Source organism: Phoca vitulina, unplaced genomic scaffold (assembly GCF_004348235.1).
Source record: "Phoca vitulina isolate PV1807 unplaced genomic scaffold, GSC_HSeal_1.0 scaffold25, whole genome shotgun sequence".
NCBI classification, from domain to species: domain Eukaryota; kingdom Metazoa; phylum Chordata; class Mammalia; order Carnivora; family Phocidae; genus Phoca; species Phoca vitulina.
In genome coordinates, this window is record NW_022589728.1 from 24,304,287 (window position 1) to 24,321,484 (window position 17,198).

Here is a 17,198-nt window from a genome sequence, read left to right on the forward strand (position 1 = left end):
GCTTTTGAAGGAAAACAAAAATTTATCTAGACCTCCCTCCCACGGTGGTTTAAATAATTTTATTTTTATCTGAATGTGTGATCATTGTATATGTGTGCTTAAATATATAAAACCTAAAACAAGGTATACTTCTGTATACTTCTAGCTTAGTTACAACATAAGCCAATATAAATTGAAAACAATATTGAAATTAACAACCTGAATTTAATGTGACAGATGATGTTTTGATGAATTGAAATCACTGCTTGCATTTTAAAAAATTAGAACACTTCCCACAGAGGCATAGCTTCTCCTGACTCAGCACATGCTGATGCCTTTGGAGACTCCTCTATGGGATCTATTAGGAAGCCTTTCCTTGTACAGTGTCCTGGCATACCATTTGACTATTGCTTGGTGGAGATGCCTCATTTACCATTAGGTCTGCCTCTCTTCTCATTAGTCAGAAACAATTAAAGTAGAAAGACTCAGTGCCAAAGTTAGCCTAAACATTAATACAAGATCAGCCACTGAAACCAGTGATGGAAAATTCTGGAATTACCAGACCCCTTGGAATACTTGGGTGAACTCCCATGGCTATGTGGACTTCTGTTTGGAAGACTGTTCTAAATGAGAGTGGATTGTTCCCAGAGACTTCCTAGAGGAAACCATTCCTTCTCATAGAGCCATGGGGACAGGATGAATTGTTTCTTTTAACGGTCTCATAAGGGATCATTGGAATCCAAGGTTTGGCGTGGAGTCAAGAGAGATCATTAAGATTTGAGTGTAAGGAGAGACCAACGGGGACGGGGTCACAAGTCCCCATGGTTCCTGCTTATGGCACTTGGGACAGACAAGATCAGAAAGAGGCAACACAGAGGTCTCTGCTTCCCAGGCCTTGTGGCTGAAAAAGGCTTATAGCACTAGCCTCCCAAGTCAGGTACACAAACCCATCCATTGGAGTGTGGGAAGAAAATATTAAGGGTTCTGGGAAAGCTTAGCCCTGCCCTCATGCACATAAAGAACAGCTTTCAAAGAAATTTGAGTGGGGACTCTGTAAAACTGGGCAGTTTGTATAATTTTCCAAATGCAAAGAGCAGGCAGTAAAATCAATGTGCATTTCCTGACAAGGCAGAAGATGATGGAGTCTACCGTTGTTAATTGATCAGGTTAGTATAATGGAACGTCAACTAAATTTTACTGTTCAAAGTTGTCACAAGTCTTCCCATCCCATCAGCAACGGGATAGATGAGGGACTAAGAGCAGGGACCGGACAGAAGATGTGGTTGAATTCCAGATGATCAGTTAGAGACAAGATTGAGTCAGCGTTGGGGAGGGGTAGATGGCCACACGCTGATGGGGCTGGACCATGCTGGAGCAACTAACCACAAGTGACCTCAGACATGAGCCCTTTAGCACATGCGGCAAGGCCAGAGCTCAAGTCCCAAAGATCCAGTGGGGCAAGACACTTCAGGGCAGGCCAGTGAGGACCAGAGGCTCTCAAACCCAATGTCCCTTTCGTTGAGGTCAGGTGAATACTAAGGCACCAGAAAATTAGACCTATTCCCCACGTGCACTCCCACCACCAGAGAGAGGGAGAATGGAGACTTGAATATTTACCCCAAAGAGATTTGTATCAGACCGGGAGGTGCCTGAATTACCAGGAAAGGGACAAAATTAAGAGGAAATGCGTGGAAATGGGTCTCCATTTAGTTATTCTGCCGTCAGTGGAAATGAATGCAGAAATACTCAACCGAAGAGGGAGGAAAGACAAAAACACAAATCAGGGCAAAAAAGCCACACAGATAATATATATTTCTATCACTTTCTTAACACTAAGAATCAGGCGTTGTTTTAGGTGCTTCTATTTAAAAAGCTCTATAGTGTATCGACTTTTCAGGTGAAAACTCTCCAAGCTGACAGCTGATAGTACACTTTAAATACTACTCTGGGTATTGAAAAGGTATTTCCCCGGCTGGCAGCCAGAAGCATCCGAATCTGGAGCACAACTCCTGCGTATTGACCTTCTCAGAGTGAGCAGCCCAGACTGGAGGTGAACCACAACTCATTCAAAGGAAATGTGCTAGAGTGACATTAAATTTCTCTGCTCCTGTTCTCAGCCTTTGAGTCTTTCTGTGTTTCCATACAGTTTTCTCACTTAGTTCTCACAGCAACCCCTGAGGGGGCTACTCCTATCATCCTGATTTTATAGAGGAATGGAAGCTTGACTGAGCGGGGCTTCACGCCCAGGCGACTGGCTCTGGAGCCCCCTCACGCCGCTCCTGCAACCCACTGCCTCCCCTATGTTTTCTGCTTCCGTGTCCATCACCAATGTGATTTGCGTCAGGGTGCATGAAGCCTGAAGAGTTGTGTTAGCAAAGCTAGAGTCGAACGATTGCCAAGTGCAGATGATCAGCCAGGTGAGAGCTAACGTGGAGGGATTATGAGCCATGGTGAAGACTAGCCTGACTGGCAATGAATAGGGGCTAGTGGTAAAGTCAGAGTCACTCCCCTTTGGGGCATCTTGTAATGCATGTGGTAATTAGTTATTTATGTGTCTATGTTCTTCATTTAGAAAATCTCTATATAGTTACTTTCCAGGAGCTGTCACCTGTGCCCCTGTGTCATTGTATCCTTAATAGGAATATCTGAGGTTTGTCATGTAGTCCCTTTCACGTCACAGAACGGGAGTGTCTTAGTAGGAAGAGTGAAGGGATGGAGGCAAGTGAGAATCTTCAAGTGTTCTGGTAACATTTGGACATTCCCAACACACAGCAGTGGAAAATTCAACATTTCCCAAATTTCCAAGCTGTGTTTATCAGTCAGGGTTTTTTTTTTTCCCCCCTCCCCTTTGCAAAGTTTTCTTTCTTAAGCAAAGTTACCACCAATCGCAGTTTAAGTGGGATGCGAACAGTACACATACAAAACTCAGGGCTACCGAATTTAAAGCTTTTAATACCATAGCATTAAAGCGAAGAGACTGAGATGACTTAAGAACTTCTCATTATAACTCTCCTCCTGATAGAGTCTATTTGTATCCCTGGTTTTAGCCTTGCAGACTTGGAGGGAGTGGTGAAAGATGAACGGGCAGTGCTCAGCCACAAGGGGAGAAAAACGTCATCCAGGCCCCAGAATAGCAACAGCCATAAATATGGTCATGTCGCTCTTCTGCTGAGGCCAAAACGACAGACAGGATCACATTTGCAGCACCAAGCGGGCCTACTGGTGACCAGGGGCCAGCTCAGGAGTCGGGAGGAAACATGTCCAAAAACTGATGCTGACCCAGAGCCTTGATTCTGGAGCTGTGATGTAGCTCATGAAGAAAGGGCACAGAACCCACTGCAGAGCTAGAGGGGGCTCTGCACCCTCCTGGCCACAGGGGAGTAAGTTCTAAATCAGCTTTTAGGACAGCTGGCTCAGGGCTCTTGAGAGCTGAGCCGTGAACTTCCTTGCACGTCTGCCTGAGAACTTGCTGTTATCTGCAGCTGCCACGGCCATCACGGCACATGTGTAATGAGGAAGGTGAAAAAGAGGGCTCTTGTTGGTCATCGGTTATTTAAAGAGGGCCCATCGGATTTCAGCTACCTCTAATTGTACAGAATCAACACCTTTGCTCCGGGGAGGTCTCGGAGGAAGGGGCATCTCCCCCCCCTTTAAAACTACTCAAGTCTCCCTTTCCAGACCAAGCTTCTGGGCTCTAACCATTTCTGGGACTCCTGGTGCTTCATCTTCATCTGTCCCATTTCATGTGTATTTCAGTTTCATATACTATATGGCAATGTCTCCGGCTGGTGGTGATTTTACCATCTTCACATTCTTTTGCCACTTGGAATTGGCAAAATTGGGCTTTTTACATTTGCAGAACTTGCAGAGAGCAATAGTTTCTCAGGCTGAAAAGTTTTTAGGTTGATATATGTATCTGGTTTTTTGGAAACCAAAGCATCACCTGAATTTGACCAGTTTTCGTTTTTCTATTGAACTGCCCTGCTCTAAAAGGATGTGACTGCTTATAAAGGCATGCTCCTCTCTGTGATCTTTGTGGTTCACTGGTCTCCCCAGCCAGTCGCCAGTGTCACTCAGGGAGTCATTGGCAACAGGTTCATTGTGGTCACATGTCACCCATTTCTCTCATGTAGCGTTTGTTAACAGGCACAGGTTCAGTTTCATGCTTTCATTTGTCTCAGTTATATGCTTAGGATTTAAATTAATCTTTTCTCTATGAACCACAGTATTGCTTTTATTTAAAACATGTGGTATGTGAAAAATTAAAGCACTTTAGACTTTGCTGTTTTAGACTTTGGTATCTCAGTGTAAAATTCAGCACTTTATTCTAGTGTCACTATTATCTTATGCTTCTTTAGGATCTTACTAAGACCAACAAGATAAATGAAGTAGTTTTTGTAGCACTAGCTCTCATGTTTGTTCTCTCAACATCCCTGGTGACACTGGGTGGTTAAGAAAAAAAAAATCATTCCAGTGTGTTGAAGTTGGTGCCAAAGGAACATAGATGACTATCTGGTGCCCAGGATATGCTGCGGCCCAGAACCTTATCTTGTCCTATTTATACATTGACAAAGCAAAATCTTACTTAGAGCAATCCTTGCAACATTAGCATTTTCTTTCTCTAAAGCTTATGTCTGAGTTTTTATGCCATTTTTCTCATGTGGCCAGAGACAATGTAGGCATAAATTAACTTCTCCACTTATTATTTAGTGACTAAAAGAACACAAGAGCAAGGCTATTGGAAAAATAAATGCCAGTGTATTATTGAATATTCTAATTTGAATTACAAAGATAAGTGCCAAATGATCTTAAATCCCTGGACAGATTCCTTTAAACATAAAAAGAGAATGATAAACGGTGTCTGGGAAGACTACCTGAGTCGCTTTTTGGGAAATGGGGAGAAAAAGTAAACTTCCACTGAGAGAGTGGCATTCCACTGTTGTCATTAAATGATAAACTGTACACAAGCACACTGTAAATTAATAAGAAAGCACTTAACTTAGGAAACGCCTCTCATACAAAGCTGCAATTTCACACCTAAGCTTTAAGTGTCTTCCATGGAATTTGCTTTCTCCAAGATTGTGTCTAAATATTCTAGAGGCTTTCAGAGCTGCAAACATTTATAAATAGACCTCTTTATTATTGTAACATTAAGAAAGAAGTGTTAGTGATATTATTCAAATACTAGTCAAGCACACTGGGAAGTGACTCCTTTTTTTCTCCTTAACTTCTCTTACCTTCGTATTATAATCGACGTTTGCCTAATATTATTAACACAATCAGGAAAGTGTTCTTTTAGTGATCTACTCCAGGGGGCAGAGCATAAAGTCTAGAAATGAACCTGTGTGGATCTATGCATAGTATCTAAATATTTTATTGTTATTTCTTTCATTAGAAATATTTAATTTCCAAAAGAAAAGAAATATTTAATTCCTACTTAATGCTGATGCTTTCATATGTATTTTTGAGGTATAAATCTCTAAAACTTACAATCATTAGAATTGCCAAAAATGAAATTCCAAGGATCAGCTAATCTAGCAGCCAAACTCCTCTGACTGGAGAACATACCACATGAATAGTTAACATTTAGCCAGAGTGTTAAAAAATACCAGTTACTTTTATATCCTATCATTATTATGTTATAATTTTTATATATCCTATGCTAAACACTGTGTTAAATACTTAACAATTTATAAATCACCATCAATCCACAATCTATCCCAGTGAAAGTGGCACAATTATTTTTCCTGGTTTATAAGTGAGGAAGCTATGGACTGCATGATCACATAGCTTGTGAGTGGTGGAGCAAGGATTTGTTTCCAGCTCTGACTTGAGAGTCTGAGCTCTTAATTGCTAGGCTTTGGACTGCAGTGGAGGGCGACACTAAATTAAGGACAAGTTGCACAGTGAAGTGTAACCTCAGGCACTGAACTCAGACAATGAGAGGACCCCACAGTACTGGATCACCATGTCCAAATCCTTCATTGTAAAGTCAAGAAAGGGGACTGAAGTCAGACTGTGATGTAATAAATAATGGAGTACTCTCGGGTTGGTCCATATCTAGGCTGAGGCAAGTGGTGAGCCTCTTGGGAGCTGTGAGATGGGGTAGGATGTCCACAGGATTTGGAGCTGGAAGCCTTGAGTTTTAGTTCCTGGTCTACCGCTTATTAGTGGGGTGGTATAAATCATATCTCAGTGCGGATTCCTTATCGCTAAAAGGGGGTTTGTTGGGAAAATCAAATGAGTACTGTTTTTAAAGCACTTTGTAAACTTTTAGAAGGGTATTAGATATTCCTAGGGGAATGTTGGTTCAAATTTATAAGTGTTGGTTTAGTTTTAGGAGGATATTCTTCCCATCCTGTCATTCATTTTTTGTATGAACTCTAAACAGTCTTGGGCAAAAAATTCCTGAATTAACACAATTAGTGTCTGAAGAAGTAGGTACTATTTGCATGAGACTAGTGAAATCAGAGCTGATGACCCTATGGTTGTCTCCCATATCCTGAGGCTGCCTCTTGCAGTGGTAAGAACATGATCTCTAGACCAGACTTCTGGGGCTAATAGTGGGAGTTTGGGAAATTTCCTGACCTGTCTGTGCCTCAATATCCTCATCTGTAAAATGGAGATATTTCTCCCTGTCTTAAGGGATTTTGCAAGTGTTAAATACAATCTACACAAAAGGGCTTGAAATAGTTCCTGGCACACAGTAAGCGCTCCAAAAAATATTAGCAACCATGTAGGGCAAATACGTCTTTGCTTAAATTATGTATTAGTCCATATTCATGTGTTTATTCTGAAATGTACACCATTCATCGCAGTAGAGTTAGATGAGAGAGGGTGGACATATATGTCAAATTTTTTTCTACCAGAAATATAGCTCAAAGTGAATTCTCTAGTTAAAAATGAAGAATTTAGTACATTAACCTTAGTAGTCCTTCTTTGAGAGACTAGAAAATTAATCAAATTATTATAAGTATACAGTAACCTCACAGCTAGAGCCTCCTGAATTAATAAGTTGCACTTGGTATTAAATATGATTATTTTGCTCTGGGAGGCAAGAAAGACCAGAGGTAACATTTTAGAGTTTCAAAAGTACATCTGGGCTATTCTAAGGTCATTGAAGCTTTTGCTTAGAAGCCTGCAGGGAGTAATCTACATTTTTTGAGGGGAAAGTGGAGGTGTTTTGGCATTTGAGCATATAAACTATGGTGACTTGGCACCATGGGGTTTTATCAGACTGTTTTGTGGAAGTGGTTTCGTATTATTTGACCTTTTTTCCAGACACTGTAAGTCATGTTTTCAGACACGATTCTGCTCTATAAATTTTAGAGATGGGGCAAATTAGGGAAGGAGAATTGGAATGGTTCATCAATTTTACACTGAATTGGTAGTTCTCAAACCCTAAGTGCATCAGAAAAACCTGAAGGACTTTTTTTTTAAAAAATATTTTATTTATTTATTTGAGAGAGGGAGACAGAGACAGAGAGATCGAGCATGAGCAGGGGGAGGGGCAGAGAGAGAAGGAGAAGCAGACTCCCCGCTGAGCAGGGAGTTGGATATGGAGGCTCACTCATCCTAGGACCTGGAGATCATGGCTTGAGCCAGGGGCAGACAATGACTGAGCCACCCAGGCGCCCCCTGAAGGACTTTCTAAAACACCAATTGCTCCAGAGTTTCTGATTCAGTAGAATGTGCATTTCTAACAAGCTACCAGGTGATATTGATCTGTTTGTCAGGGGACCACACTTTGAGAACCACTACAATAAATCAAATACAGGAGTCATGTTCATTAGAGCTCAGGTAAACTAGCCAGAATCACAATTCTTTTACCAAATCAATGCACTCCATGAGCCAACTTTTATCTCATTCAATTAGATAATAACTTAGAGTTTTGCAGATGCTTGAGAAGGTCAGACAACAGGAACCATTCACCTTTGAGATAAGCATTCTCAAAATAATTTCTAAATAAGGACCCCCTCTCCATTTTTCTTACATGCACACTAATTACAAATTCTATGCAATTCACGTGTGTTGGATAACTGGCATGGGTCAAAGCAGAGCAGGCGAAGTAGCTTCTGGGTACTTAGTGTTAATGTTACTATTATCAGGAGGAATTGGAGACAATTCTGTTTTCCTACGTATGTGTAAAGGATTTTTTTTCTCATTTTGGAAAATTTGATTTTGAATGAGATAACTTAATTAGTTAAATATATCCTCTTGAGAATACCATCATTTCTGTTTTCTAATTTGTAAAGCAAAAAAAAAAAAAAAAAAAAAAAACAACGAAAGAAAGGAAGGAAGAAAAAAAGCAGATTATTCTTAAAAAAATAGAGACCTCTTGTGGTCATTCATAAAAGTACTTTAAAAATCAGAGTATTAACAATTTGTCAGAAGGTTTCAAGATCTCTGGCTTAGTTGACATACATTAAAAATATATGTATGTATATATAAATATGAGTTAATACCTGCCAAAATAGATGAGTAATAGGACTATGAGTAATAATCACTTTTATAAATATATAGATCATTCCACCATGATAGTTCTTTATGATAAATCAAGACTTGATTGAAGCAGAAGACACCGAAGGGCACATATTATAACTGTCTAGATCAAGGAATTTTCCCAAACTGGTCATATCTGTGTAGCCAGAATATCTGGAGGATTTTTATCATAATTTTATAGGTAAGGTGGCTCAGACTCAGAAAGGTTGTGTGATGTATTATTTCTAACATCAATCAAATCCACCTGCACCATTCTTTCAAATATTTAAATGAATAAAGAATGTCAATAAATATTAACATTAAAAGGGAGTTCATTTGCAGAGCCATGATCCACAGGCCAGATTTGTAAATAAATACCAAATTCTGTCAAATAAACTTACCTTTACACACCGAATTTCTACAGCAGTGAACTAAAAAGGCTATAATTTATTATTAATTGTTATTTTTTGTTGTCATCATTACTTGCTGCTATTCATGGTGGTGATGGCTACCTATTCTTTTTCTTTATTAATTAAAAAGCAGTTTGGAACATCAACCTAAGCACTATGTTGCGTTCCTGGGGATACTGAAATAAGTAACATTGGGTCCTTGTCCTTAAAAGGCTCAGAATGTAACACACAAGAAAGAAATATAAACAGTAATTTGATATGACAGTTTGTGCTTTAACAGAAGTGTATATAACTTCGGGACTAATTGTCAAGAAGGTGGCTACATTTTCCTCAAAATCTGTCCCAGGCTGTGTAAAGCTTGAAAGTCTATAACTTTCTCTCTTTGGCTTAAAGCTAGCATACTGTAGTAGAAAATAATACCTTGGTGAGTAGTCCGAAAAGTCATGTTTGAGTTTTAGCTCTTTCACTTCCTATAGGATTTCAGACTAGTCTCTCAGTCACTAAACCTTATTTCTTCAACTCTAAATTTGGGATGGTAGCTGCCTCACAGGAGACGAAGAGGATCAAATGAGACTGTAAGAAAGTGGTCCGTGGTCTTTAATGCAAAATTCTACATTATGCCTTTTGTTTATGAGGTATTATTAGTATTAAACACCAGTGCAATAATCAATGCACTCTGTGTTTACTGTGATTCATGGTTTTGCTGCTGGGAGGATGCTAGAGAAAGTGCTCAGTGTTCGAAAGTGGGCTGATAGATGTGTTCATATCTACTTTTCCCCTAACCACAGTGAAGAGAATGAAGAGGAAATAGCATTGTGGTTGTCTGAGAAATGGAGAAAGCAGAACTGAAGCTGTACCAAGTACAAATTAATAAATTCAAAATATACTCAGGGTTCTTTTGATCATCATCATCTTCAAAACAATTTATTCAATATTAAATAAGATATGTGCATTCAGAGGTGTGCTGGTAAATGTTTAACAACCAACTTTCTTGAAAAAACAAACACATGATAGATAGTACTTGCCGATTTCTGTAATGTAAATACCCCTACCATGGCCAGTTTCAAGTTACTAACATGATAGCACTGACCAGGGAGTTAGAAAGACATGCAGTGTAGCACATCCATATAAGTGACTTCCATCATACCAATATAATAGACAAAAACAAACTCGAGTATAGATAATAAATGTAATAAAATAGGAAGTGGTGAGTTTTGAGCACTTGCTAGCTTTATTTTGTACATAACTCATTTAAATGCAATTCAGTTTTATTTAATTTTCAGTAATAGCTGGGTTGAACATCCAGCTTATAAAATTCCTGAAAATTTAACAGTCAGCTCTTCATGAGCCTGTATGAGCAAGAGGAGATGCAACACTGGATATATTGGTAATTGCACTAGTATGGTACTAGTTACAGTAAAGATCATCACCTTTTCTGGGAAGACTATCTCTCTCTTAGGTGCCTTTGTCTATATTCTTATTATAATCTCCTAGATATCAAAGCAATTACCACACATGTTGAAATCTCATTTCTCTTTCTCCACACTTGAGTTCCCAGTGACTATGACTTTTAAGTCCGTATCTTCTGTATCTAGCACTGTTCCTGGGACAGGTAAAGTCTACAATGCATATTGAAGAAATAAACTGACCTGGATCTGGCTCCTGTTCTCCAGGGGCCCACAAGCAAATGTTATGTCCAAAGACATACAGCTACAGAATACACATGCGATTTAGTCAACTCTCTGAATAAACAAGTAAATGGGTAATAAGGTTTTCATATTACCTACAAGTGGCTTTTAGTGAGATGGAAAATAACAGGAATTATGGACCAATGAAAGTCGATGTAACGTTTTTTTTTCCTACCCCTATCTTGATTAAAACAAAACGAAAAAACCCAAACACCACTATGTTTCCTTATCTAATCTGCTGAATGATATTCTTTTGACGTTCAGATCTTTAAGAGGCAAAAGCAGCACATATTCACTTATTGGAAAATTACTATATGTAGAAGCATAAACAAATAAAAGCCATTTACATTTTACAAGATTGTTATATTAGTGAGGATAGGTTAAGGCAATAGCACTTGGAAATCACAAAAAATAACAGTGGCTTTATTTCTCCTTTAAGTAAATGTTTAGAGGTTTGCAGACTGAGATTAGTGTGGTGGTTCTGCTCCATATCCTTAGGGGCTCACTTTCCCTCCAGCTCATGGCTTTGGCCATCCCTGAGATGGGGTCCCTTCCTCATGGTCCAAAATAAGCATCCACCCTCCCAGAAGCAGGATGGGATAAAGAAGAGGCACAGGACTAACAGTTTTCTTAAGGAAACTTCCCAGAACTTTCTCTGTGGCACATCCATTATCCCATTTATTAGAATATAGTCGTAAGGTTGCATTTAGGTGAAATGGAGTCTGGTAAATGCAGTCTTTCTTCTCAGCAGCTGTGTGCATAGCTAAAATTTCTATTACCATTACCATCTATCATTCAGCCAACTGCTGGAATTTGCTAAAAGTTATGTCCTTAAACTGCAAATAGAAGAATTGCTAGGTTAGAAGTTATGCCCATTTTTGGGGCGCCTGGGTGGCTCAGTCGTTAAGCGTCTGCCTTCGGCTCAGATCATGATCCCAGGGTCCTGGGATCGAGCCCCGCATCGAGCCCCGCATCGGGCTCCCTGCTCAGCGGGAAGCCTGCTTCTCCCTCTCCCACTCCCCCTGCTGTGTTCCCTCTCTCGGTATCTCTCTGTCAAACAAATAAATAAAATCTTAAAAAAAAAAAAAAAAGTTATGTCCATTTTCAAGGTTTTTGACACATATGGATCAATTTCCCTTCAGAAGCCATGTACACATTTGTACTCCCAAGGACATCTATGAATGCTTAATATTAAACACCAACACAGTAATCAATCAGTTCATTCAATGTTTGCTCTAAGGCTTTGTGACTGGGAAGATGTGATAGGGAAAGTACTCAGTATTTTATATATGTGGGATTTATTGTGAGAACACTTTCAATGGCAAGTGACAGATGACCTGCCAAGAGTGTTGAGTCTATTCAGATATTGAAGTGATTGAATTAATTAAGGAAAGGTAACTGTATAGTATGTGTTGGAATCTGAAGTGGAAGAATTTAAAATAAAGTTTTTCTGAGGAGGAGTGGGAATGGAGGATTATATAGGTAGTTGTAAAAATCTTGAGGCTGTTAAGAGAGAAGAGAAAGTATAATATGTTCTCTTAATGTCATGGAGGAGCTTTCCACATATGCTTTCATCAATTGCTATATTCCAGGCAATGTCTTAAGTGCTTTATATACAATCTTTTACTGAATTCCCACAGCAGGCATATATTTTTATATATCCATATTTTACCCATGAAGAAGTGAAGGCTCAAGAAAGGTCAAGTTAGGGGTGGACCCAGAATTTAAACCCCACTCTGTCTGATTTCAAAGTTTTGCTTTTTCCTCTTCTACTCTGAAGAACAAATGGATAAAAAAAAAATTTGATAAGGGTCATTTTTTGCTGTAACATTTGAATTAACTTACTTGTATGAAAGATATTTTTAAATATTTAAAAATTATAAAAGAATTATAGAGAACAACAAATGAAATATTGTAAAGGGGAGGAAGTACCTCATGAGATTTTATCTCTTTTCACCTGAGTTGCATACTTGCCTCTCTTTTCTCATAGAACCTTGTGTTCATTCTAAGACTGACAGTTATCATCTCTGTTGTGTTGTCTATTTATTTGTTGTCTCTGCCACCAGACACATCTTGAGTGTCAGGTCTTTGTATTCCCAGAGCCTAGCACCATGCTTAGAATGTAGTAGGTGCTCACTAAGTATTTACTGAATGAATTATACAGGGATTCATTTTATGGTCATATTAATACAAATTTACTAATGGAGAATTTTTATTAATTTACTATTATGCCAAATTTTAAGAGGTGTACAATCATTAGACTAGTATAAAATTATGATTTTGACTATGGCTTATGAGGGTATTTATAAAGCAACTGAACTTGTGAATAATATTGAGTGCCTACACATGTGAGGCTATTTTGAGTGTTTAACGTTGTATTTACTTATTTGTCAGGAAAACCTTATGGGGGAAATGGAATTATTACCTCCACTTCAAAAACCAGGACGTGAACTCAGGTAGTTCTGCCCTAAAAATTCTGTGTTTAGCAACTAGGCTATTTTAACTTGCCATCGTTTATAAGATCTGTTATCATTTATTATTTTGCATGACTCCATAAGAGCATCTTCTAATGAAAACTCATGGATCCTTATCCTGTTTTGTCAACCGAAACTTCCCTTCTGCAAAAGGCACAAATCCTCCAAGAGGAAATTGCTGCTTTTATACCTGAGCAACTTCTACTCCATAACCCCACCCCACCAAACCAATGAGTAATTTGCAGCCAACATTATTCATTACTAACTTTAGTATCCAGGGACTCGTATTTTAGACGGTTTCCTCTAAAAAAAGTCCATTTGCACTTCCTATGTGACTTCCATACGCCAGTGGCTTTCTGGCGGAAAGACACCCCCGCATCTTTGCGGACACGGCCCTGCAGCTTTCTGGCGGTGGAAACTACATTTCCCAGTGGTCTATTCGTCCGCGCGAAATCCTCTCCCGGCTCCCAGAGGCACCGCGGAAAAACTAACGACGCTTCGCGGGGTAGTGTGGGTGGGAGAAATAAAGGGCTGACAGGCGAGGCCCTGCAGCGCCGGCGCACCCCAAAATGTCTCGGAGGCAGGAGGAGCAGAGAGGGGGCGCGCCCTTGATGGCGGAAGGCAAGTCGGACGCAGAGGTTAGGCTCATTCTGTACCACTGGACACATTCTTTCAGCTCTCAAAAGGTAAAGGCCTCTGCTGGGGCGGGCGGCGCGGATCGGGTTTCAGCACCGGGACAGCTCCCTCAGGGCTCTCCCCGGTACTCCGGCGCATCTAGAACCAGGCCTCCGAAGCCCTAAGCCGGGCGGGCGCTCCCTTGGGGACGGGGATGCTCCGTGTGGGGGAGCACAGAGAATTAGTCGGAGATGGAAAGGCTATGACTCAGGCTTTGCCACTCATGAAATGCGACAAAAAAGCATCACTTTGGGTATTTGGGCCGGAGGCCTTGTGCCCTGGGCCTTGGAGAGTGAGGCAGAGGGAAGCGCCTTCATGCAACCGCATAATCTACAGTTCCTTCTTTTTCTTGTACGCATTCGCTCTCTTCAACAAGGCCTAACACATCTATATATCAGATTCTTGTCTGGGGAGGACACATACTTAGGTTTAGGACGGAAAGAAAGTAGTGGTGATGGAGAGTCACTGTGGAATGAATTTAGCCAGAATTATTTTCAATCTTTTTTTTGTCCTCTAATTTATAGGATTAAGACCCGCTAAAATATATCTCATTTGTTAATTCCTAGAATAGGAATAGTTAAAAAGAATGTTGATAATAATAACTTGGGGAAGCACAGAAAGGCTGCTTAATAGTATCCAGGATGTCATTTAATTGAAAGCCTACATGTGTTGTAGTAACCAGTGTGAACTCTTTCAGGTGCGCTTGGTAATTGCTGAAAAGGCATTGAAGTGCGAGGAACATGATGTAAGTCTGCCCCTGAGTGAGCACAATGAGCCTTGGTTTATGCGTTTGAACTCAACTGGAGAAGTGCCTGTCCTTATCCACGGGGAAAACATTATTTGTGAGGCCACTCAGATCATTGATTATCTTGAACAGACTTTCCTGGATGGTAATGTTAAGGCTATTTGTGATTTTTTGGATTTACTTTCAACACAGATATATGTCTGTCTGTCTGTCTGTCTCCCTCCCTCCCTCCCTCCCTCCCTCCCTTCCTTCCTCCCTTCCTTCCTTCCTTCCTTTTTTCTTTTGGTTTTATGATGGTGGAAATAAAAACCTTTTCCATTTCCATAAGCACACAAATATAAAATAGGTCGATACCATAAATTTTATGTAAGCCAGCATAACTCTATTTAAAAGATTTTATATAAACTGCAAATTTAATGTTGGAACTTCCCTTTTTAATTCAGAGGTTTTCCTCTGCAGGTGTGTGGTTTGTGGTGGTGAATTTTTAGCCTGGAAAATTCATGACCACTTGAAATGTACACTATGAAAACCAGTTTTCTCTAGTCTACCAAATAGTTCCATCTTAAAAACAATAGGAGGGAAAAAGGGGAAAAGAGGAATAAAACTTAGGCAAGGGAGAATAGAATGTTGGTATATTTGGAGATCTTTGCCCTGTGACTTCTCTATAGTATGAATTTTATATCTTTTGTAAGGAATTATAGCACTTAAATTTGTATAGTGCTTTTAAGTAATAATCATTTATCGACAGCCTGTTTTATGTTAGACATTTTATAATTTCTGTTCTATTCAGTCTTCAAAAGAACCCATCTGAGACAGGCATGATAGACTAGTTATTCCATTGTAATTGATGAAAGAAAACAGGGATTGCCCAAGGTAATACAGCTATTTTATGGCAAAGTAGGGCTGGAATGGAATTCTTTCAAATCCATACCTTCATATTATACTAGCTGTCTCCCATAGTCATTGCTACTTCCGTATTGTCTTGCTTGATCCTAATGACAATCCTTTGAGGTGAACTATAGCTTCAGTATTTGCCCAAGATTATACAGCTGATCACTGGCATAATTGAGAGAACAGAAGGCTCCTTTCAGCTGAGTACTCTTCTGAAATAGAAGCTGCATGAGATCCAGTTACTTTTCATCTGCCTCTAGTTATGTTGATGTTAACTGGGCAGGATAAAACCAGAATATAACCCCAAATTACTAGGCCAAAAATATCTGAGGTACTTAGAAAAATAGGTGTGGGACCTAAATGTGTGTGGAGGGAACCCCAGAGAATTAGATTGGCAATAGGTCTGCCCCTATTCTTATTCCAAGTATTTGGTTCTCTAGGATTCTGATTGGAGATTTTAGAGGTGGCCATTGATCTAAACCAGAGAGTTTAATGAATTGTTTTCTCTTTTATCGCTTATGTCTAAATGCTGGGGACTGTAACTAAAATGGTGGCTAATTGATTTAAAACAATTTTTCTTAACCTTGAGCTTTTTGGAAATGGACAAGTCTGCTAAATAATTTGTATTTCTTGGGAAAAGTGGTTACAATAATATGAATAAAACAAAATCACTGTATAAGAATTCCATTTTAAATAACCAAAAATCTGAAAAAGATACAGTAAAGGAAAATCATATTTAAATATTTTGTTGGCATCCCTTGAACTACTACTACTACTACTGCCATTCTTCTCCTCCTCCTCTCCTTGCATTGTTTCTCCTTTAAGATATTCAGTAATATAAAATATGTTACTTTACAACATAGTAATGTTAATGATTATTAGGTTTTCTTAAAGTTGCTTTGATCATATAAAAACAAAACTAAAATACATTCTGACTCCTACTCAAAGAAGGGAAATATTAAGTTCTTCTTACTACTTATGGAATCAGAGGAGAAGGCACTGGGGCTAAATGTTAAATGAAAATATGGAAACTAAGGACTTTAATTCTGGCTATACCAGTAGAATCAGTAAACAATCAAGAATCCCAGCTCTTAATCTGAAGCTATTGCTAACTTGTTGCATATCCTTGGTGACTTGACTTCTCTGTCCTCTTGGATTAGGTGATACAGTTTTGTCAATTGCAGAGATAAAGCAAGTCCAATCAATTTTTATTTCACTCTTTTCTCTTTCCCAGGAGAGTTGTCACTCCATTGGAAAGGGTTAAAAGAAGATTAAGGGACCAAAAACCCATGGTAGATATGAAGACAGCAAGAAAATAGTTATATAAAGGCTACTCTAGTCTATGGGGAAAGTTTATCCCAATGTATTAAAATAAAAAATAAACATGCATGTGTTAACCCAATTACCATTAAGATAATTTATATTTGTCATTAAGAACCCATGGAGATTAGGAAAAGAGCCAGACAAGACAGATGTTATCCCAATTGTCAAGGATGGGAAAAGGTAAATTCTACCAATCCTTGCTACTTAAAGTGTGTTCCATTGACAGGCAGCATTGGTATCACCTCGGAGCTTGTTAGAAATGCAGAATTCTAGACTCTACTGCAGCTCTCTTGAATCAGAATCTGCATTTTAACAAGATCCTGAAGTGATTCATATATACATTAAAATTTGAGAAGCACTTACTGTGTGTTAAGTGATTGCTTAAACTTTAAGCAGCACTATAAATTAGTTATACACACACACACACACACACACACACATACACACACACACATTTATATAACTTTAGAGTATCTCAGTTAAAAGGAACCAGCTTAAGTTTTATATTACTGAAGAATGGCTTTAACACTTA

The 17,198-nt window shown here is 39.1% G+C and overlaps 1 protein-coding gene across 4 annotated transcripts in view; it reads left to right on the forward strand.

Annotated features, from left to right (window-relative positions):
- The window catches only part of GDAP1 (ganglioside induced differentiation associated protein 1), a 45,291-nt gene that overhangs the window by 12,927 nt on the left and 15,166 nt on the right, over positions 1-17,198 (forward strand). For 2 of the 4 annotated variants that reach the window (XM_032421719.1, XM_032421720.1), the window contains exon 3: positions 14,405-14,597. In XM_032421719.1, coding sequence (XP_032277610.1) covers positions 14,405-14,597 — 193 coding nt within the window. Of the gene's footprint in view, positions 1-13,484; positions 13,719-14,404; positions 14,598-17,198 lie in introns of those variants that run through there. The other 2 variants (XM_032421718.1, XM_032421721.1) reach the window with 2 other exon arrangements.